At 43.8% G+C, this 23,225-nt stretch overlaps 4 protein-coding genes and 1 non-coding gene across 7 annotated transcripts; 2 read left to right on the plus strand and 3 right to left on the minus strand.

Moving 5' to 3' along the window:
- Nucleotides 1–818: 818 nt before the first annotated feature.
- On the plus strand, nt 819–3,069 carry LOC100821291 (probable gamma-secretase subunit PEN-2). Its single transcript, XM_003565070.4, has 2 exons — nt 819–1,182; nt 2,653–3,069. Exons 1-2 carry the CDS (start codon nt 864–866, stop codon nt 2,814–2,816), a joined length of 483 nt encoding a protein of 160 aa, XP_003565118.1. The 5' UTR covers nt 819–863; the 3' UTR covers nt 2,817–3,069.
- A 4,482-nt stretch (nt 3,070–7,551) lies between these two features.
- On the plus strand, nt 7,552–11,092 carry LOC100830102 (nitrate regulatory gene2 protein). Its single transcript, XM_010234542.3, has 4 exons — nt 7,552–9,281; nt 9,378–9,580; nt 9,681–9,904; nt 9,997–11,092. Exons 1-4 carry the CDS (start codon nt 7,862–7,864, stop codon nt 10,760–10,762), a joined length of 2,613 nt encoding a protein of 870 aa, XP_010232844.1. The 5' UTR covers nt 7,552–7,861; the 3' UTR covers nt 10,763–11,092.
- A 56-nt stretch (nt 11,093–11,148) lies between these two features.
- Nucleotides 11,149–17,316, minus strand: LOC100821591 (tRNA uridine 5-carboxymethylaminomethyl modification enzyme MnmG). Of its 2 annotated transcripts, XM_003565071.4 has the most exons (13): nt 17,069–17,316; nt 16,771–16,922; nt 16,073–16,164; nt 15,814–15,927; nt 15,039–15,369; nt 14,562–14,741; nt 14,309–14,389; nt 13,903–14,121; nt 13,668–13,810; nt 12,905–13,071; nt 12,587–12,804; nt 12,177–12,269; nt 11,149–11,796 (listed from the first exon to the last, which is right to left on the minus strand). In XM_003565071.4, the coding sequence occupies exons 1-13, from the start codon at nt 17,226–17,228 to the stop codon at nt 11,596–11,598; spliced, it is 2,151 nt and encodes a 716-aa protein (XP_003565119.1). In that variant the 5' UTR covers nt 17,229–17,316; the 3' UTR covers nt 11,149–11,595. The 2 variants fall into 2 exon arrangements, with proteins under 2 accessions (XP_003565119.1, XP_024314695.1); XM_024458927.1 differs by lacking the exons at nt 16,771–16,922; nt 17,069–17,316 and having other exon boundaries at nt 16,114–16,133.
- Nucleotides 17,317–17,518: 202 nt separating this feature from the next.
- On the minus strand, nt 17,519–21,712 carry LOC100821907 (E3 ubiquitin-protein ligase RGLG3). Of its 2 annotated transcripts, XM_003565072.4 has the most exons (12): nt 21,477–21,712; nt 20,755–20,902; nt 20,328–20,412; nt 20,089–20,229; nt 19,863–19,976; nt 19,320–19,417; nt 19,161–19,237; nt 18,986–19,091; nt 18,600–18,727; nt 18,384–18,525; nt 18,246–18,302; nt 17,519–18,016 (listed from the first exon to the last, which is right to left on the minus strand). In XM_003565072.4, exons 2-12 carry the CDS (start codon nt 20,887–20,889, stop codon nt 17,933–17,935), a joined length of 1,167 nt encoding a protein of 388 aa, XP_003565120.1. In that variant the 5' UTR covers nt 20,890–20,902; nt 21,477–21,712; the 3' UTR covers nt 17,519–17,932. The 2 variants fall into 2 exon arrangements, with proteins under 2 accessions (XP_003565120.1, XP_024314696.1); XM_024458928.1 differs by lacking the exon at nt 21,477–21,712 and having other exon boundaries at nt 20,333–20,412; nt 20,755–20,824.
- An 877-nt stretch (nt 21,713–22,589) lies between these two features.
- On the minus strand, nt 22,590–22,662 carry TRNAR-UCU. Its single transcript has one exon. It is a non-coding gene; the product is annotated as a tRNA-Arg (tRNA).
- Nucleotides 22,663–23,225: the final 563 nt, after the last annotated feature.

Raw genomic sequence — 23,225 nt, forward strand, 5'->3', positions numbered from 1 at the left:
CCGTTGGCCCAGATCAACACGCGGGGGGATGAGGGCTGAGAGAACGAACATGTTCCCCTGCTCGGCGTCTGGAGCGGACGAAGGAGTGGTTTGCGTGCGGGCGGACGAGGTGGGTCTCGGGGGCTTGACGAAAAAAAGGGAGAAAAAAAGTTGAAACGGTCCGTATTTACATTGTTATATAGATATAGATAGATTCGGTGTAATCATGGGGGTCCACAAAAATTAGGGGAAGTTTGACAGACGACGGTGAAGAAAATGGTCTGTATTTTTTATATAGGCATAGATCTCTAACCTTCATGGAGGTTTTGTTTGGACACATAGCTGTTTAGGGCGGATGCCATTCCTAAACTGCGCATATTTTTTTGTTGTCTAGACATATACTAGGTGAAATATAAAAAAATGAACCAAAATCCGATGACTCAATTAATTCAGCTAAACATAATTGTCTTCTTATAAGTTAATGCCAAAATAGAACACGACTTGCTATGGAAAGATAGTCGCTACATTCGCCACGCCATCATCATCGCGACAACGGTACACATGGATCGGCGACTCGGTCACAGTCCACAACATCCACATCAAGCTCGCACGAGACGACCACGATGATCGACCAACACACCCCAACCAGTTTTACTAAAATTATGACCGCATACCTTGGTCGCTACAGAGAACCTCGAAAACAAAAACATACTGTGTGCAAGTTCTAAATTTGAACCTTAAAGTTTTATTTGGTACAGTACTTTTTTTGCGAGAATTATTTGGTACAGCGCTGAATTTGAATTTGGGGAGTTTTCGGAGTAGATTTAAAACAGGGACAAGGCAACCTAAAGAGCGAAGAGAAACGGAGAAAAAAAGAGAGAGCAATGGAGGCGAGGGTTTCAGGAGTGCCCGAAGACGAGGAGTCCGGCCTCCTCCCGCGCCAGTCGGCGGCGGCGGCAGCCGGCCGGCGACCTTCCTCCTCGTCCGCGTTCCCCCGCCGCGCGCCTCCGCCGGCGGTTTGGGCGACGGTGGACGGGCCCCTGGGGATGCCACTGGAGGACGCGGAGGGCCACGCGCGGCGCTTCTTCCTGTGGGGCTTCGCGTGCCTCCCCTTCCTCTGGGCCATTAACTTCTGCTACTTCTGGCCCGTGCTCCGCTCCCCTGCCGCCTCCTCGCCGCCCGCCTTCGCCTCCATCCGCCCCTGTAAGCTAAACCCGATCCTCTCCTCGCCTGATCTCGCCCGTTATCGTGTGGGAGATCTCGTTTCTACATATCTTGATCTGACCAGACCGTATTTTAGGTTCGAATTGAACCTTTGCTCTGATGGAGCTGGCATCCCTAGTGGATTTACCAGTATAATTTTGATACTGAAATAAATTCGGAGATTTTGGTGATTAATGTGTGATATGTACGAGTATATTGCTATCCTTGCAATTTGTGTACCAAACCGATTCTGAAATTCAGTTCAGTCATGTTAGTGCCAGCCGATTACTCGAATTCAGTTCAGTCCTGTGGGCATTGATCATGGTTGCTTCGACATACATTTGATGACTGTTGTGTTAACCAGGAGATGTAGGGAGATTAATCTTTGCACTGATGTTGGTGTTTGGAACCTTTATATTTACTCCCTCCGTTCATAAATTCTTGTCGTGGTTTTAGTTCAAATTTGCACTAAACCACGGCAAGAATTTAAGATCGGAGTAGTTCAGAATGCTGAACTATCAGTAGGAGAACAAATAAGTTGTTCCTTTGGCCTACTATCAAACGAGCAATTGATTGCTGAGTCTTGGTTGGTATTTAGGTCCCATTTTACCCATCAGAACATGCTACTCTGTCTCTAATAGTGGAAAGAGTCACAGAATAGACCCTGTTGTATAGGATATAGGTTGATGATGCATAGAAACCTGAACATAGCGGAACTTAATAATGCATTCACACTTATTGCAAACTGTCTGGCTTTCCAAGAAACCAAAATATCCCAGAATAACCTTAGATTAGGAGGTGGTATGGAAGCAAGAAAGATCAGATGAACGTAAGGTACAAGTTGAAATTGTCCTCCTTAAGATCAATTTTTTATCACAGGTTAATTCAGGAAAACAATCACCGTATCTTGAGTTCTTGACTCTTTGATGTTGCCAAATTTCGACTAAGTACACTTTACTAAGGCCCCCTTTGGAATGGATGTAATTTTTGTGGGTTAGAAGGTATTTAGTTCACCGTTGAACTAAATACTGGCCACCATAACTACAAAAATCAAACCCATTCCAAACAGACCATTAGCAGTCTTCAACTCTGTCGTATCCCTTGGAGGAACAATTTTACAGAGTTACGTGCTGTCACAAATGAATGGTCTGCCATGTAGTAAGTTAATTACTTCCTCCGTCCCATGTAGCTAAGACGTGGATAGCTGTCTTGTTTTCAGAGCTGGAATAGTTACATGTGGTTGGAGTTCATAGGGCATGCATGCACATAAGACGGCTGAAGATTGCCTTGTAAAGTACAAATAAACGTATCTTAATAATAGTCCAGTTGATTAATATGGCATGATCCTCTGCTCCTTATTAGGTCATGTATGATCTTTTTTCTATATCTTGTATTTACTTTCTTACTCAAGTTTTACTACTGCCCCCAATTGACAGCTTCTTATATGTTTTGTACCACAATCCTGTGCAGATGTTGTGCGATCCGTGATTGGCTTTACCATCTTCGCTGCTGTTCTTCTCACCTGGGCCACGACTTTCATAGTCGGGGGTGAGCGGTTGTTCGGGCCAGCATGGAACGATCTCGTGATGTACAACGTCGCGGACAAGCTCGGTCTCACCGGATTCATGGGGTAGCTTCTGTTGCACGCACGTCGGTTTCTGCGGACCATCTTATTCTCTCGCTGGCTGTACCTTGTGATATAGCATTGATGTTCTGTAATATGAGTCACTGGTTACAGACTGAAGTTTGGTGTGAGCCTTGAGTTGTAGTAGAAAGACGAAGATGGGATGCTCCTGACACTGTCAGTTTATCACCTGGGCCTAGGACTGAAAGCCCATAAGAAGCAAATGAGGAAATATAAAGGGCCCAGCCCAGGTTCAGTTAGTCTGCCTTGGGCCACAGCCCATTTCAGCTATTCAGAAGAAGAAAAAATTGCAGGAAATTTCAGTAAGATCAACAACTGGATAATTAGCTGACTGAGCGTCGCTCTCAAAAAATAAATAAATAGGTGACTGAGTTTCTCTGAAAAAGTGTTAGCTGACTGAGTTATTAATCTATAATAGTCGTTTGTATACATGGTTTTGCCCCTTTTCTTTGGGCGAGAAGTCCACCCAACTTTGCTTGTGACACGTTGTGCCAGCAATATTATTCTGCTAGCACCTTGAGCAAAGCTTTGAACCGAGTCATAACACCTCTCAAAAAGAAAAAAATGAACCGAGTCATAACACGAACGGAAAGTCAAAATGAAGCTATATGCCGTTCGTCAAAATAAATAATTAGTGAAGCCTGTAGGACGTCAGGCCAACTATGTATTTTCTTGAATACAAGGTCAACTATGTATTGTCCAGGGCTCCACGCAGAAGCTGATGTAATGTAACACCGATTGTTGATGTAATTACCGAGTCATTACAAATTACCCGCCTTGGTGCAGAGCCTAGACTCAGGATCGGAGCGAGTTCTAGTGACATAAAGCTTGACCAGAATTCATCATTCACACGAGAGTGCGCGCGATGGATGGGGAATTATATATGAATTAGGATGACGATCCATCTGTTTTGGAGTGACGTTGAAGTTAAGATAACTTGCTAGCTAGCGCGTACGTACGTCCATGCAGACCGGCATGATGCATGTTTTGTCCCTTGTGGTTATTAAAACAAAATCGGTATTGCTATTTCTAAGAGCGTTGTTTCAATCTCAGTCGTCGACGTTAAGAACCGTCCGGTCCGATTACTAAGATTTGTGTAAGATTCATACAAATAAATTGATGAAACAATCTTAATCAAACGGCTATCATCGACAAACAACTATTTCTAAGTCGACCGAGAAATAGACGTTCCCAAACAAAATAGCCTTAGTGGACCATTGCTGCTAGCTTGTCACGTAAAGGACTTATTAATTAATTAATCAGAGTTAGATACTCCTACTTGGATTACATGACAGTTGCGTTAGATAACGGCCACAGTCGACCGGTCTCCTAATAGAGCCTGAAGAGTTGGAGCGAAGACGTGTGATCCCCAAATCCCAAATCGCAATCCGTTTGAATCATAGGAATGGAGTCCACTGCTTTGGCCTCAATTTCATAGGAATTCTAACATGACCTCAAACCTCATTTTTTTTTTCTTTGAAAGTCTCAATGCATTTACTATCTATCTCTCTCCTCTCTTACTCTTTCTAATCTCAAAATTCCTATATTCAAACACACTTTCAAACAATTCATATGTTTTTGGTTTTTCTATAAGATTCAAAATGCCATGACATTAATTCCAACCCTATATTTTTCATATTCTTATGTTTTTCCAATCCTATGATCCAAAGAAGGCTTGAGAATGCGAGCACCCACGAGTCTACAACTTGCACATGGATGGGTTGGTTCCACCACAAGAAAATACGAGTACCCACGTCAAGTCTAAAAATTGAACTGAGTGGTTTGATTCCACCAATACTCTCTATTCGCATGTTTTGTAATTTTGTCCCTTGTGGTTAAAACAAAGGGCTAAAACAAATTCGTCTTAATGGACCATTGCTGCTAGCTTGCTTGTCACGTAGATGAGGACTTGATTAATTAACTAATCAGAGTTAGATACTTGGATTACATGACAGTTGCGTTAGATTATGGCCACAGCCGACCGGTCTCCTAATCGAGCCAAAAGAGTTGGAGTGAAGACGTGTGATTGAGAACGCAAAAGGACATAAAAGGATTATAATTAGGTTTTCAGAAAGGAGTAAGGAGTAGGTAACCTAACAAGGACACCAAGCAACATATGCATGCATATGTGTCACTTTCTATTTTTTTTTTCTGATAGCTACTAGATCAGTAGATCTCCATCCAGTACTAAATTTCTGGGGGAGAAATAAAGCTAAATTGCTTAAAGTAGTAATATTTCTCATGAGATTGCGGTTTGTCTGGTTTAATTTTTTCCTTCTAAAATCGTACAAAGATCAACTCTATATTTCCGTATGAAATTTATTCGATGCAATCTTATGGCCAAAATCAATGAGATTTTTCCCTCGGTACCACTGTCTTACATCTGTTTTCCTTTTGAATTGCTTTAATCTAACATGGGAGGAAAAACTTCCATAGGCAAAGCTCATAGTCAATTGACCCAAAATGAATTTCCAGATTGATCTACAGGTTTGTAAAAAGACAGTGCTCCAAATTTACACAAAAAGACCACTAGAGCACCATCTACACAGGAGATTCCGCGTACCGGCCGGCCGCTGTCATGCATAAAAGGCATGCAGCTGTCTTTTCCCATTTATGGATCGATCGATATTCCTAGCTAGTTTGCACTGCCACGCGCCATAAAATGACCGTGATGCTTATTCGTATGTCTATAACAGCAAAAGCGCGTGTACCAAATCGATCCCAAATTCTCCAGTCTCATAGCTCAAAATTCGATCAACTGATTAGCTGTAGTATATAGCCACTTGCATTTGAAAATGGATATATTCCTCTGTCCAACGAAAGATGTCTCAGTTTTGATTAAATTTGAATGTATCTATATACTAAGTTATGTCTAGATAGATAGATTTAAATTTAAAAAAAGTTAAGACATCGTTTGTTGGTCGTTTGTTGGAGGGAGGAAGTACGTTTTTCTTCTGGACATTTTAAAATACTCTAGATAGTTTGGTTGAGTTAGTCGGCTGGCCTGGTCAATCAAGCTAGCTCATGTCGTCGTCGTCATTGCCCTTATCCTGTATACATTTTACATGTAAGATAAGATAATGAAACGAGATTTTTAGCAAGACAATAGCTTATGCATTTAAACGAGACACTAATTTAAATCAACGAGGCATTAGACTGATCGACAAACTGGGGTTAATTAGCTTAGCTCTTCCGGCCATGATCGAGTTCCGTGACCCGGTTCAACTCAACTAACCAGCTGACGTAAATTGGATGGAGATTCTCGCATGACTTGAGATTATACTAATTGATCATATCCCGTCCTCTCTTGTTCCCCCCTAACTAACCCAACATATTCTTTGATTACTGTTTGTCCGTCGCTTTTCATGCGGATTGTTAATTATATTAGTACATTTCCTCCGTCCAACAAAAGATGTTTTAAGTTTGTTAAAATTTGGATGTATCTAGACATGATTTAGTGTATAAATGCATTCAAATTTGATCAAACTTGAGACATCCTTTGTCGGACAGAGAGTAGTTGTTTTAGTTCAAACTTGCACTAAAACAACGACAATAATTTAGGATCGGGATAGTTTGATTCTCAATTCAGGAGGCACCACAAGTCTCTCTTTTCTTCTTTTGCATAACGCGTTTGAAACCAAAGAGGGTTTTACTGCATGTTCTTCTAGAACTTAAGAAGAAAATCGGCCGGTCAAAAGCTAAGCTATATAGAGCCAACGCGCCATTCACAAAATTCAACGACGAAGATAGCAATGGTTCTTGAGATTCAACTTGGAGCTTGGAGCCTTGGACAGCCAATGCAAGTTTTGGAGGCACACTGTGAGAGGCTGCAACATGGGCCCACGCACCGGCGTACGTCAGCAGGAAATCCTGTGAGGTCAGGGAGAGATCAGAAATGGGGTGATGACCAAAAAGTGCGTCTGCGTGTACGGAAACCGTTTTTTTGCATATACGCCCTCGCCGAATTACGTAATCCTGAGATGGGGCCTCTCTAAACGGAAATGATCCACGTACGATGAAATTCGTACAACATGATTACGATGATAATTTCTCAGTGCAATAATTGGAAGGTAATTGAGCCAAAGCCCAAGTTATATGTCCTGCTCCATGATATGTGTTGTGGGCGTAAGAAAATTGTTCATATGGCAGCTCTGTTTTCCTGAATACCTTGGAATGTAAGAACGGAAACACACCAACATCCACGGATACTCATAGACATCGAGTAATAATAATGCTATTCTTCTTGTTTGTAAACATCAGACGTTCTATCTTTATGATAAGCCTAATTATTTAAATTTGATTAAGTTTATAAAAAGAAAATCCACAAATATCTACAGTGGTAGGTTTGTTTTATTTAATCCGACAATGTATATAACCTAATGGTTTACTTATCGAGTATTTAATATTATGTATATTTGTTTTTTTAAATAAAACTTTGTCAAACTTAAGAAAATCTGAGTTACTAGGACAAAGCCAGAAAGAAAGACAGTACTTGTTCTTGTGTATTTTTTTTCTCCGATGATTCTAGCGCGTGATGACGAGACGAATTACATGAAACTGTCTATTAACACGTACGGGCATGACACGCAGAAGAGCTAAAATGGCTCTTTCCCTCTTTCCATTTTTTTTTGCGGGTGGTCAACTAGTAGAATAAGCGAAACGGAAGGGGCCAGAACGAAAGAACGAACACGAAGGAAGGAGCAGAAAACAAAAAGGGAAGGCACACAACACAACGCGGAACACTCCTTCCATCCTTCCTCATCACGCGCCTTTCCTTCCTTCTTCTCTTCCTCCTAAATCCTCCTCCTCCTGCCTCCGCTTGCCAAGTTTCCCGGCGATCCAAGGCCGCGTCGGAGCCGGCCTGGGTTAGGCGAGGGGCGAGGCGATCCATCGACCGACCTTGTTTGTCGCGGATATATATAATGGACGCCGCCGCCGCCGCCGACGAGCCGCCAGAGGAGCAGCACTCGCCCGACTCCATCCGCCTCCGCCGAGAGTAGCTAGCGAGCTAGGGTTTTTTAAAGGGCGCGGCGCATGGGGTGCACCACCTCGCACGACGCCTTCGCGGCCGCGGCGTCCAGGGCGGCGCGCGAGCGGGGCCGGCAGCGGCCTCGGCCGTTCTCGTCGTCGTCCTCGTCCTCGCGGCGGGCTGGTGGCGGCGCGGACCCCGCGGCGGTGTGCCGGGAGCGGGCGGCGCTGATCCGGGCCGCGGCGGACAGGCGGTTCGCGCTGGCGGCGGCGCACGCGGCCTACTTCCGCTCGCTCGCCGCCGTCGGGGGCGCGCTCCGGCGGTTCGCGGCCGCCGCGCTCCTCCCGACGCCTCCTCCTCCTCCTCCCTCGCCCGTGCTCACGCTCCCGCGGTCCCCCGCGAAGCCCGCCGCCACGTCGACCCTCCCGCCGTCGCCGACCTCGTCCTCTACCGTGTCGCCGCTCTCCCACTCCCTCTCCGACGACTCCGACTCCGACTCCGACCGCCTCGACCACGCCAGGCGCCACACCCGCCCGCCGCCGGCGGCGGCCGAACCCGCGTCGTCTCCGGCCCCGAGGACGCACCACCATCACCACTACATGAGGAACTCCGCCACCGTGCCCAGGGTGGTGTACGAGAACCCCTACGCGCAGTACGTCCAAGGCGAGACCAGCTACGGCTACGGGTACCCGTACGGGCCCGCCGGCGAGGTGGTCGCGGAAGAGAGGCCGCCGCCGCCGCCCTCGCCGCCGGCCGCCGATGCCTCGCCGTGGGCTTTCTTCGACCCCTTCATACCCTACGACCAATTCCTCGAGGATTACTCGCGCGGCGGCGGGAGTTTGCCCACCGGCAGCCCGAATTACTCGGAGGTGAGGAGGATGGAGGGGATCCCGGAGCTTGAGGACGAGGCGGCATTGGCGGCGGAGGCATCGAAGCCGTCGACATCGGCCGTTGAAGAAGATCGAAATGTGAAAGGGAAGAGTCATGCAGTTCCTGTTCCTACCAATGCTGGTTCGAAGGGAGAGTCTTCAGATGGGAAGCTGCAGAGAAAGGGATCAGGTGCCAATGGCGATGGGGAGAAACCGGTGGTGGTGCCCAGGAACGACTCAGTGCCGAGCAATGCCAGCTGGAAGAGCAAGAAAGGGGGCAAGAGTGAGACGACAAGCTTGAAGGGCGCGGGAGGTGGTGACATTGATGGCGGCAGCTCCACCGGGGGGAAGAAGGGTGTGGCATTCGATGATGATGATGATGATGGGTTGATCGTCGATACAGATGGGAGTGGTGGAAGCCACAACAAGTCAGTGCAGTCAACTGTGGCTACGAGCAGCGATCCGTCATCATCGCCGTTGCACAATGGGAATGTCATGGAGGCGATGGAGGAGGTCAAAGGGCGGTTCGATGAGGCGCTCAACTGTGGCGCAGAGGTTTCCCGAATGCTGGAGGTGGGGAAGATGCCTCACCGAACGACGCCTAGAGTTCTTAGATGTGGGTAATGCAATGCTTTATTGCAGTAACAAAACACATGGTTGCAGTAATTTTTGCTTGTGGTATTGCATTGTGTTTGATATGTTGTTTCTGCAGATTTCTCTTCCAGAGTAGTGGATCCTTTATCTCTCACTGTGCCGTCCTCTTATTGCCTCCCAAAGCGTCACTCAAGATTACCGAGCAGCAAAGCTGGCACTTCAGCCTCGTCGGTCAATAGTCGAAGAAACAATGTTGGAGATCTCTCGTCGACTCTGGAGAAGCTGTGCGTCTGGGAAAAGAAACTATATCAGGAGATTAAGGTACACACTTGCGGCCACATCAACAGACTATAAGTGATAATTCACATTCTCTCTTATTTACTGCGAAATATGTGTTGAAAAGGTTAGGTGATTGTTCTAGGATGAAGAGAAACTGCGGATTCTATATGAAAAGAAGTACAAGAGGTTGAAGTCACTGGATGAGGGAGGAGCAGAACCAGATGTAATTAACTCGACCAGGATGTCGGTACGGAGCTTGCGATCAAGGATTGCCATTAATATCAGAACAGCCAATGCTTTCTCATCAAAGATAGAGAAGATTCGAGACGAAGAACTATATCCTCAACTTGTCAATCTCATCCGAGGGTACGGAATTTCCAAGTTTTAATACTTCTGCCTCTTTGTTTATCTCAAAATAATAATTTGATCTGTTGAATTTTGTTGATTGTTTCCAACAGATTGCGAAGAATGTGGAAAGAAGTTCTGGAATGTCATGAGAAGCAGATACTAGCCTTAAAAGGTAGCAGAATCGACATGCTCAAGGCACTAACCATAAGCCAATCCAGTGCTGCTGCAATGGCCACACTGGAATTGGAGAGGGAGCTCACAAAATGGTACCGCTGCTTCAACAAGTGGATCAGCTCGCAAAGGTCTTTTGTGGAGGCATTGAATGGATGGCTGAGGAAATGGTTCCCAGACGTACAAGAAGAGCAAGATACACCGGACGGTGTCCCACCTTTCTCCCCTGGCAAGCTCGGCGCGCAACCGATATTTATCATATCAAACGATTGGTTCCGGGCGATCGACGTGGTCCCGAAGAACGACGCGCTGAAGGCAATTGACCATTTCTCCAAGCTTGTGCATGAGCTAAAGAAGATCCAGGAAGGCGAGCACCGGCAGAAGAGGAGAGCCGACCATGCCTCCAGAGATTACAACAGAAGGCGCGAGGTCCTGCAGAGAGAACTTGGGGTGAGCACTAGCGCAGAGATGGTTGCGGTCATGGAGAACGCTCCCCCTCGCCATGACGACCGTGTCACCGAGCTGCAAAAGGCGAGGAAGATAAGGGAAAACGAGATGGCCAGGCACGGCGATGTCGTGAAGCATGTCCATCTCGCAGCTGCAGCTACTCTGCCAGTCGGTTTGGTCCCCATGCTGGAGCAGATGGCCAGCTTCTTCCAGGGGAATCTGCAAGTCTATAAGAGCATCAGAATCAAGGGCAATTGAGCTTGCAGACAGCCTACAGATTGGAAGGCAGTTTTGATATGAGCTAATGGCATTGCAGTGTTAGAGCAGGGGTAGTGCTGGAATTTTTTGTGTAGAATATTTGGTTCAATTTGGGGGGTTTAGGGCTTTAGTTCTTACAATGCTTGCGTGGTGGTAGATAGAATGTTTTAAGTGTTCTAATGCCTGACTTAGAAGGGTGTTAACTTATGATGGTGGTGGTTACTCATTTGTTCTTCCCAGTAGAAGGGAGTTAACTGGCGATGGTGGTGGTTACTCATTTGTTCTGTACATGACACTTGACTTACTCAATAGTAGCCCATTTTAGCAGTGTGTTTATGCGTGTGACAGGCACTAATGATAAGATTGCAGACATGCACACATATGACTTCCCTAAAATCATCATATCGCTTCATTGCAGTATAGACTGAAAAGACTCGTACATATACATAAGCACATAGACAGCGTTTGCTCTCCAGCACCATTTCATTCATTGTTTCTTTACATGCGTGCCTGCTAATCCTCACCAAGTACAACAAATCCTCTAAATAACCCTTACTATGATCCAAAATTCTAATTTAGTTGCTAGGAGAAGCCAGAGATAGAAACTGTCACAGGACCACCATCCTTTTCCTTCAGGTCTTCAAAAGAGGTAGGTGTCCAGGCAAACTGTCACACCACATGCCTCTGGCCTCATGTACAATTCTGCGCTTCAATTATGCTTGGCTCCGAGATTCTATCTGCCCGATGAGTACACCGACCACCTCGCAAAATCTCAACTTCTCAAGGGGCCCCAATTCAGTTGCCTGTTGTAGTCACAGGAGTGCTGCATACAATTATGCAGTGGTGGCGCTGGCGTGAACTGCTCCTTCTGAAGAATCGTCTGTTGCCTTGGCCGTGGCGGATCTCAGCATGTCTTGCTGTCGCCTGTGCTCAGCCATGCGGCGGTTGCTCTCAATCGAGATGAGAAGAACAGTCATGTCAGCAGGGCTCACGCCGCCGATTCTGCCAGCTTGGCCTACTGTTTGTGGCCTTACCTGCCAGATGCATCATCAAATATATGAGTTGTACCAAACGCAATCATGAAACTGGCACCCTGCTTAGAATAGTACAGAGCTGCTGTTGTCTAGTTTCAATCACTTGGATCAGTACGTACATTGTAGGAAAAAAAAAGATAAGATGTGGCCAAGCAGTTGAAACTTAGCAACCGAAATCTTGAGAGTTGTTGCAAGAAAAAGACATCTTAAGATTTCTATATCATTGGTTTCATCACAAGGCTGTAGTGCAGGCAAGATGAGTAACGAGCTGTCGATACATGAAGAACTGAATAATGCATGTTTCCGACTTATGTTGGCAGGCTGTCTCAAAGCTACCCAAGAAAGTACAAACATACTGTAGATGCACATGATTTGTGTACCTTGGAAAGTTTCTCACGAGCTTCAAGCGATAGATTTTTCATTGAGTGATAATCTAAGTCTTCAGGAAGTTTCCTGTGTTCCTGATTTACAATCTTAAGAGGAAAAACATAATTATGAATCAGCAGGTTTTTCAAGTTGCAAAACAAAGAGAATTTAAATAACTGAACTTAAAGTCAATGGAGGTAGTCCTTTCAAGCAGAATAGCAAAACTAACCCAACATTCTTTATTACAATGGAGAAAGATAAAGAAACAACTACTGCTCCCAAATTTGGATCCCAAAGTTCCCAACAGAACACAGCTACCAAATCCATAGAATTTAAGTTCTCCCATAAAATTAATTCAGAACAAAAGGAAATGATCTTAAAGCAATTACCTTTTTGCAAAAAATAAATAAAATAAAGCAATTACCTGTTGTAACTGACTCTGCTGTCGTGCTATGAAACCTTCATACTTGATATCAATCTCCACGCAGTCTTTCTCAATTAGAGACAAATGCTCATTTCCATATCCATGCTTATCCAGAAGTTTATAGTGTACATGTGGCTTTTTCAGTATGGCTTCAAGTGTTGATGACTGCTTTACAGGTTGGTTGGACTCTGCGGTAACTTCGGCAGCAAATTCACCACCTGCAAACAGAACACTTAACTGGAGCACCTGAAAGGCTGAAACCATGCATGTAACTACAGAAATGAGTGCATGTTGTAACTTTTTTTTTATAAGGCTTACCTGATACTTTTGTATGCTTCAATCGTTCTTTTTCTTCTTTAATGCGGGCTTGCTTTGACTGATAAAGTTCCCAACGTCTATCATCTATTAAACCAATCTCTCTCCCCAAAGGGGTCAACCGACTATCAGCATTATCAGCTCGAAATAGTAGACGGTGCTCTGAACGGCTGAATGTCCAAAGGTGCCAACAGCAAAAAAAAAATGTCAGTAAAGCTGCGGTTCAAAGAGCCACATTAAATTAATGAAATGATAAATTGCTAGATTCCTTCTAATGGACAATATAAAGCATCACAGCATTCTGTCAGTAAAAAAAATTCTGATTTTCTCCGTTAAAAAAACAAGTCACTTTGTAACTATGGTTCCGCTTTTTCTTCTTGACGAATGGCCAGTGCTCCTGCTGAGTTTCTCGAAAATTGTTAATGTCTCATCAAATATCAACACAGAGAACCATGATTGCTATTCTATGGTAATTGGTAGGGGATTTGAGGATTTTTGCCACTCCGTATCTTACTGCCATGTGGCCCATGTGTCAGTGAGTCATCCATTGTCAAACAGTTAAATGCCAATAAATGGAATGACAAATCCTAGAATTTGCCTATGGTAAGTTGATGTCTCCAGATTTACACAAATTATTCTATTAACTGTTAAATACAAATATTGCATCGCATTTCTTTGGATTAATATATAGGAGCCTGCAACCGTCTTTTTCTTAATGGATCCTGTAAGCATTAATACCAAAAGCAATTGCATTGATAATACATACCTTGTTAACATGCGATAAGGCTCCCTAAGATCTTTAGTAACAAGATCATCAATCAGAGTCCCTATGTAACTGCTTTCCCTCTCAAGAATGATTAGTGACTTCCCATCAGAATGTCTAGCCGCATTAATTCCTGAAATTATACCCTGTAACAAAAATGAGGAAGGTTAGGATGCAGAAAATCAGGTTCAACTTACCATATGGATTGCAATGGGCAGATCAGACACAACGTTCAAACCTGAGCTGCAGCTTCTTCATATCCTGTTGTTCCATTGATCTGGCCAGAGAAGAATAAGCCCTCAAACTTTTTTGTCATTAGCGATCTTGAGCACTGATAAGCAGGCAAGTAATCATATTCAACAGCATAAGCTGGTCTTAGCATCACACAGTTCTCCAGCCCTGGCAGTGTTCTCACAAGAGGTAACTGCAATCTCTCAGGAAGCCCAGTGGAAAAGCCCTGTATAAGATTTATAAACGGTCAAAGTTGTAGGTTTTGAGTAACACAATACTCCAATTGCAGAAGACATCATCTAACACAAAAATGGCAAACACAATAGTCGAGAAGAAACAAGCAAATACCAAGGTCTCAGACTATGGCCAAAATGGAAAAAATATGCAGAATGGGGAGAGGGATGGAAAGATACCTGAAGGTATAGCTCAGGGACATCTCTACCTTCTGGTTCAAGAAATACCTGATGAGATTCTTTATCTTTGAACCTAACAATCTTGAACAAAGAAAAATCTCTTTATCTTTGGGATTGTAGTCGGCAGAAATTCAGTCTTATAAAAGCAACCTTTTCTTTCCAGGAACATTGCGATTAGGAGGATTAGAAATAACTGAACAAAACTAATATGTGATGCAACGAAGTAACAAACCAAATTTCCCATGAATAATACCTTGTCTTCAATAGCTGGGCAGTACCTTGGTCCCTTTGCTTCAACCCAACCACCATATGTTGGTGTTTCATCTAAGTTGTCTCTAACAATATGGTGTGTGTCTTTTGTAGTCCGTGTTAAATAGCAGCACATCTGTTCCCTCTCAATGTGAAATTCAGGATCAAAACTAAACCAGCCTACCTGTTTCAAGCATAAGCTTAAGCCACACTTCATTGAATGCATAAATGTTAACTGATAGAGGAATCAAATTAACCGAGCCATCTCAGAAGCTTAATATCTGAATGTACACAAGCTTGCACTGTTTAACTTGACATACTTAAATTGTAGTTTGTCCTAGCAATGCAACGCCAAAGTGGCCAAGAAGCAAACAATCTAAGAGAACCCTCTCCCCTCTTCCCTCCCCTCTCCCCCCACCCAAATGCAGGTAACCAAGAATACACAATCTCAAGCAAAAATCTGGTCATATATTCTACACACCTCTTCATCACCATGCTGGGCTTCCAATCCAGAAAAATCAACTGTCCTGCGATCAATTCGTGGTGGCGTGCCAGTTTTTAACCGGTCAGTTTCAAAACCCAGATGCTGCAAGTTTTCAGTAAGCCCATGAGAAGCTGACTCTCCAGCTCGCCCTGCAGGCATTGAAGTCCTACCAACCCAAATCTTACCACTCATAAATGTCCCGGTGGTAAGTACAACCGATGGTGCGTAAAAGTCCATGCCAAAGAAAGTGCGAACACCCTCAACACTATCATTCTTTCCTATCATAACCTCTGTAGCCATTGCCTCTCTAATGAAAAGATTTTGTGTGCTGAAAAATAGAATAGGTAAATGAGTAACATGAAAGATACCAGACTAAAGTATATGTTGCCAACAATAGATATATAGATTATAGATATCGCAGAAACCTCCACATGGATTTTCTTTACAGGCAGAAAAATATTCAAAAAATATATGCCTTTACAAACCTGAAATCTAGTATGCAGGAACAAAAAATCATTTAGTCAAATCGCAGTACATGGTCTTGGTGAGGAGTAACAGCCACAGGACAAAGAGGTATCTATGTTTGTATAGCTTAAATTTTAAAAAAATAACGATTCTATCGGAGTTTGAGAATATGTGATTTAGATTAGAGGCGACCAGAATGAACACTAATCTTTACATAGCACTAACAACTGACAAACGAACATGTTTGGCTAAAGTGGTCAAGTTATACTATAAGTTATGATACAAGAGGTTTGTTATATATGCTGACCTTTCTACAACTTTCCTCATCTCCATTGCATACTCCCTCTTATCAGTCTGAGCACGCAGTGCACGGACAGCAGGGCCTTTTGAGCTGTTCAGGACACGCTTTTGCAAATAACACCTGTTAGAAGAGAAGAAATGAGTATACCAAAAGATCTTTGTTTATTTGGTACCATTGCAAGTTTCTCTCAACCCAATAACCTAGCCACACGTACAAAGGCACGAGAGAATTAATCTCTAAAAAACAGAACAGATTTAAATTCTACCTATCTGCAATTTTTCCAATATCACCACCAAGGGCATCTACCTCATGGACAAGTTGAGACTTTGCAGGCCCACCAACGGCCGGATTACAAGGCTGTATAACATAACAGAGAAACAATGAGTCAGCATAACTGCACTTTTAGCCCCTGCAGCATCGGACAGATGGTTTCTTGACTAATGACGCTTCCTTATCTCCTTATAGCATATCAAGGTTGCAAATACCATATCAAAAGTTCCTTCTACAAAAGTTCAACCAGCTTTAACTTCCGTAATTATGTTAACCCTTCATCAGAAATACCACCACCATCAAATTTTGCAACAACCTGTGCACACTGTTTGGCTCTTACAGTACAGTGTTTAATGGCTCAACTCTGGGTGTGCAAGACTTGACTACAGACTTTCTTCTACGGTGCAAGGCCCCGATGCTCACACCTAGCACATAAACTTGGACGCATAATTTCAAACTATACCACATGATACAAAAACCATGAAGTATAACTCGTCCAACTCAAAGGATATTACTACCTAGTACTCCCTCCGATCCTAAATTGTTGTTGAAATATTACATGTATCTAGACGCTTTTTAAGAATAGATACATCCATATTTGGGAAATTTGAGTCAAGAATTTAGGATCAGAGGGAGTACTATATAACTGCCGAAATCTAGAACTGGAAACTGCAACAGAGCTCAAGCGCAGACCTGCCATGCAATCCGATCAATGTTGAGGGTCAGAAGGAGGGTGCGGGCACCGAGCCGAGCCGACGCGAGCGCGGCCTCGCAGCCGGCATGCCCGCCTCCAACCACAATGACGTCGTACCGCTCCCGCGGCGACTCCAAACTGCCTCCCGAACCTAAGGGCACAGCTTAAACCCATCAATGGCCACCCCTTGTTCGTTCCCGTCAGCATCAATTGGTTTAGAGGATTGAAAACTCATATCTAAGCAGTTCCTCGAATCGACTCGAGCGAGGGAAAGTGCGAGGAGGGGAGCGGCGTTACCATTGGGGGAGGACGAGGCGGCGGTGGAGAGGCGGCGCCGGGGGCGCGGGCGCCAGGACGGCGAGGGGAGGCGGCGGGTGAAGGGCGCGGAGGGGGAGAAGGAACAGAGACTCGCGGCTGCGGCCGCGGTGGCCGGCGGCGGGCGGAGGCGGAGCAGCATGGCCGGGGGCGGAGGAGGACGGAGCGAGCTATCTCTGCTCTCTCCTTCTCGCGGTTGTGGCTCTCTTTCTCGGGGTGGAGATTGAAAAGTGGAAACTTGCTAAAAGAACCTTGCAACTGGAGAGTCTGACGATGTTTCTTCTTATGGCATGATTTTTAGTTTCAGAAATGCTCTTGTTAATTTGATACCGATAGAGTGGTCTTTCCGGAAATTGCCATCCCTGATTTTGCAATTTCACTCGTTATTAAGCAAAAAAAAAACGATAAAATTATTTGGCATGAACACTGATATGAAGGGTCAAATTGATCGTTTATTAACCACCTCACCTCTGCGTAAGAAACAGCAGAATGCTACATGGTGGAAAATATCAGGTCTGTTGCATGAAGAGACAAATATGTTGCTATACAGTTGCTGGTATTCAGCATTCAGGTTTTACCACAAAACAGTCTTTCCTATTAGTATTACATTCTATAAGATGATTCTACTGATAAACTGTACAAGCAACGGTTGATGGGAATTACTCATCCACCGATAAAACACGGTGCTGAACACATACAGGTAAAAGTTTTTTAACCACATCGCCTTGTCCTTCAAACCTTGTTTCTCCTTTATTGATTGTTGTCTGACAGCACCATATTGGATTGGATTGGATTGGATTGGATGGAATGGTGGTTCATCCCTCTCTTCCGAAACGACATATCGTCTTAAGAGTAGAGCCTTACACGAACAGTAATCGGCGCACGGCACATGGGGCATGTTGATAGCGTTGGACCACATTCCTTGCATGTCTTGGGGCAAAGAAAGAAACAAAGAAAAATTAGCCGATTACTCGTCCAGGAAGGAACCACCACGCTTAATAGAAACGTGTTCACAGCAAACGTGTGTCTGGTCATAAATCTTTCCCAAGGTAAGTTAGTTCGGTGCTAGGTTCCGTAGTTACACTGGATCATTTCGCAGTGTGATGAACCCCAGTATGGCAGTACCTATGATATCCGTGCAACGGGCAGGAAGACTTACCAGATGACCACATTGGAAAGCCATGTCCTTTGGATTCGTTAAGCAGATTGGACATACCTAGAAGTTTTGCAAAAAGAGAGTTTAAGATGCCGTAATTCTGGAGAAATATGGTACGAACTTTACCAGCTTGAAGGCTACCTGTTCATCTGAAGCATTCTTGTCAGCACCGGCTGACCGGGAGGTTGCAGTTGGAGGATGTGAAGCTGCAGCATTATCGTGTTCAAGAACTTTGTTTGGAGGAGGAAGAATCATCGGACGGTCCGTCATTTGTGTGTGCTTTCTGATAGATTAGTTTGGGTAAGGCAAATGCCAAGAATAACAAATACAGGACTGCAAAGAATGAAGAACAAGTACTCTGGAGGTCGGATGCCTTGGGTTGCTTTATATTGGGTGGGCATTTCCATAAGAGCTGCCAGGGCAAATGCCGCCTCCTTCTTTGACATATCCTTGCTTGTTGACATGATATCAGTAAAGTTCACAAACTGCAGCAGTTTTTCAGTTAGGTTTTTATAAGGACAGAAACAGGCAATGAATGCCGCACAAGTGCGCAATCTCTTCTCAGATGGCAACGGCACAAAGTAAATTAGTCTCAAGGCAATATATTATTCTCTTTCTTATTGGAATCATCAATTTTCTCACATCATCGCTAAGTAAAAGAAACACAGCTAGAATAATTGACATTGAAGGTAGAGCAACAAGAAATTTGGAACTGAAACAACATAACAATATCGTTAAATCACCTGGAAATTGTCAAAAGCTCTGTCAGGAATACAGTCATCAAAATGCTGCATTGCATCCCATGGTCCATCGCCCACTCCCACCATCACAATTGAAAGAGGATAGAAGCTACAGACCAAATAGGCTTCAGTAATACAATAACACCAAGTTCCCTAGTAATGGATGAACAGCATTTACCTAGCATCAACAATTGCTTGTATAGTTGCATGTTCTTGTGGGCTTAATCTTCCGTCACCTGAATTTGTGTTGGTCACCTACAACTTTTGCTCAAGTAAGGCACGCGCTGAATGACTGAAATTCCAGTGAAGAAATAGATTGCTACTGTGAACATGTTACCTGTCCATCGGCTATGATGACAAGGACATGATATTGCCAATTACTGTTTTCAACAACAGACATTGCCGCATGAATAAGAGGTGCAAAAGAAGTTGGCCCTACAGTGAACAGTTGAACCAAATAATGAGGGAAATGAAAGATTTGAGTATTGCTGGTAAGGTATTTAACTGCCCCCAAAATTTCGACTGCATCAAGTCATGTTCACAGATTAAATAATGTATCTAATCATGACGCGACAATACTTTTATCAAAGAAAAAATGACCCAACGGTAACAAGACTGTGGAACAAGTGATGGCAAGAACTTCCAGATGTCCGAATCGCTGAGCACCGAACATGACTATTTTTGGTGTCCTATGGTATGGTGACATAATGAAATATGTTGAAGCAAGAGAACAAAGCATATCAGTACATTGGCTACTTTAAAACATGGCTCATCCTAAAACCAGTTTGATTAAAAAAAGACTGAAGTCCCCACTATCAAATTAATCGAGACAAGTATCAGAATCTCCACTAAACGAAAAGGGGGAACAAGCATTCTTTACCCGAAAGGTTCAAATGTGGAACAATTTGTCTGTATCTTTCAAGAACCTCCTCAAATCCACGGCAAGGGCGGTTATCTTTGAAAAAGCTGAAGACGGAGTGGTCATGTGTAGAAGCTGCAGGATGAATTACATTTTCAATACGATATCAAGTCATACAAGAAGTACACAGTTTCCTCGAAACAAAGTTCGAATGGAAAATGAGAGAAATGAGAGAGTCGCTACTTACCATCGCCAAATCCAAAACATGGTATCAAGTTATCATCATCAAAAGGTGATAGTGTTCGCCCAATTATAGAAATGGCTTGCTCGTATGGATTTGGGGTGCCATTAATGGCATGGAGAGATTTTCTTCTAAAGGAATATCTACCTACATCAGAATATTTATTTAGTAACCAACAAGGTTCATATGTAAAACTGCTATGAAGTAGAAAAGCCTAAAAGGAAACGAAGAATTGACGACATCACCTGACCATTCATTGCTTTTGGTGAAGTCAATGCCAAGAATTAGATTTGATGATTCAAGACCAGCTTCTCTTAATGCAGCAATGACCTTCATGTATCGAAATAAGTACAAAATTATAAAGTGATAGAGAACACAAAAACATGATTTACTTATTTATTTACTAAAAAAAATATTACTGCAAGCAACAAAACCAGCAAAAAATGTGTCTCAGGCATGCAGGCTGAAGAACGATAGAGATAAAAAATTTGGGCAATATGCAAACGTTTTAAGCAAACAGAACAAGGCCGGATGATTGCCTCAATTCGACTTTTCCTGAAGTAGCTCATGTTCAGCAAACAGTGGTTTGATCCAGAGGAAAAATATTACACACTTGAGAGACATGAAAATAAAAGGAGAGGTGATATCAAGATATTTGCTGCTTGTCATCACCTCATCCACTGTGCTATAATTGTCTGCTATAAACTTGGGTTGCCGTTTGTCCCAGATTTTCTCCTTGGAACTTCCAGAAGGACCATGTCCATGAGCATGATGCCCATGCTTGTGATGAGTCTTATCACCCCACATTGTCAGCAACGATCTGCAGAACCACGTACAAAAAAATAGGCATTAGCGGCCTTCCTTTGCAGGTGAGAAACACATCACATGTAGGTTTCGACATATTAACAGCACACACAAAAAAACTGCATGTTCAGAAAAGCTGTAGTCGTGCCTCTGACTGTTCAGGGCTTGAGACTACTAAAATCATCGGGAGACAGTAGATCGGCTCCTTGCGGTATCCCTCAAAGGACAACACTATGGGATTCGTCGACAACCATGAACAAACGGCTGCGACGCGGGGCTTGTAGCTGCAACAACTGCAGCGGCGTAGTACTGGCATTCGCAGACTCGTTCAAAAGCGGTCCTAAATATCCCAATCGATCGGTGCTGCTAGCTGCTAGCTACAAGGCCCAAATCAGTCGGGAGGACTTTCTCCCCGCCCGTCCACGACCGAATCCGCTAGATCCCCTGCTGGATCGTTGCCGCCGCCCATAAAGGCAACCCCCTCCGCGAGGTACGGAAAGGAGGAGGGAGGAATCGAATCGAACCTGGGTGCTGAGCCGAGAAGCTAGAGAAGGTGTACAGAGAGAGAGGAGGGCGGGCCCTGTATGTACCTGTGGGAAGGCAGGCAAGCTGCCGGGGGCTGGACACAGCGAGCTTCACGGCGGCGGCGAAGCTAGGCTGGAGATGCGGGCGGTGGCAGCTCAGCTGGCAGGAAGGAAGAGGATTCCCTTTGCTTCGCTGGGCCGGGATATCCTCGTGAGTCGCGTTGAGAACTTGGGAGCGCACGCTGGTCATTCCATGCGGTGGCGGCGTGCGTGAAGCAACCGAAAAGGGGAACCTCTTTCCCCCGGAAAGCTTAAAAAGCTGAATTAGACGGGCATCGCTTCGCCGCCGTCTGGGATTATTTTACGACTGCTGTAAATTTGAGTTGGTCGCTCATCCATTTCACTTTCCCTCCCTCCGCAAGGGCTTTTCCCGTAAAGTTTGAAAGCTGAAACGGGCCTAGCCGCAGCCTGCTTCTTATTTGAAACTCATCTTGTAGAGCCGGTCGAAATCGATTCTTCAGCTTCTAATTCCTAAAATTAGCACCATGAGCTTATTATTTCCGATCATTATTGCCCATAAAAAAAAAGTTTACAATCATGTATGGTCATATAGATGTTTCTATAAACTAAGTCAAACTATATTATTTTTTACTTGGAACAGAGCTAGAACATCTTTTATATTTAGAGACGAAAAACTATATCTGCCGCCGCATGGTTAACAGTCTAAGTGGGCTAGTCTAGAGATGAACTCTTGCTCCATTATCTTTGTGACAATGAAAACCTGGCCATTCACTCCTATGAAAAAAACATTATAAAAGATAAACATCATGAAACATTGACTATGGAACACTACATTTATTGGGTACATGTCTTCGTAGCGAAAGAAAAAAATAAAATATTCCGCTACACCTATCATATATCACACCTTAATCCATCGACACTACGTCCGGTCACCTTTATTTCCGTTTGGCGTGATTTTGATACCACGAGCACCAAGGAGCAAAAGACTTGAAATGACACATTTCAGAAATACGAAAATCAAGAGTTTGATTTGGATTTGTACCGCAGCTCGTGCGTAGGGAGTTGAGTTGTAGACAGCAGTTAGTGGTGGATGCAAGAAGCTAGATTTTTCAACTGAGAAATATTGAAGTTTGAAGGCCAAGAAAGTAAATTATAAAACACGCCCGGTGGGACTCGAACCCACAATCGCCTGATTAGAAGTCAGACGCCTTATCCATTAGGCCACGGGCGCTTTTGTGATGAACTCAACAACTTAACTTTTAAGACCTTATGATGTTACACACCATGCACTGATGAAATTGCCGAAGCAGCCCTGCCCAGCTATACGTGTACACGTGGATTTGATCACATATTGCAAAAATGACGTGTTCACTTATGAATAGTATCAAAATCGTAGAGTGAATTACATTGCACATTTACACTCATACCATTTATATTCACTATCAAAATTGACATGTTTTTTCATGGTTTCAAACTCAATTCACGTTTGTACGAAAGCATTTTTTTTTTATCTAACCGGGCACTTCCATTTTTCATTACATATAGACCACACTTTAATATAGTAATTTGTGGTCAAAACCTTATCTTAATGAAAACTAATATGCCATTCTTTAAGGAACGGAGGGAGTATGTGTGAGCAATTACTAAGAGCTTTTTATATAATGTTATACTTAAACATTAAACTTGTTGGATCCACCTTTCTCATACCAACACAAATTTTTAATACTCCCTCCGTCCAACAAAAGATGTCTCAAATTTGTCAAATTTTGGATGTATCTAAACATGACATAGCGC

The sequence above is a fragment of the Brachypodium distachyon genome, chromosome 2 (genome assembly GCF_000005505.3).
Source record: "Brachypodium distachyon strain Bd21 chromosome 2, Brachypodium_distachyon_v3.0, whole genome shotgun sequence".
Taxonomy (NCBI): Eukaryota; Viridiplantae; Streptophyta; class Magnoliopsida; order Poales; family Poaceae; genus Brachypodium; species Brachypodium distachyon.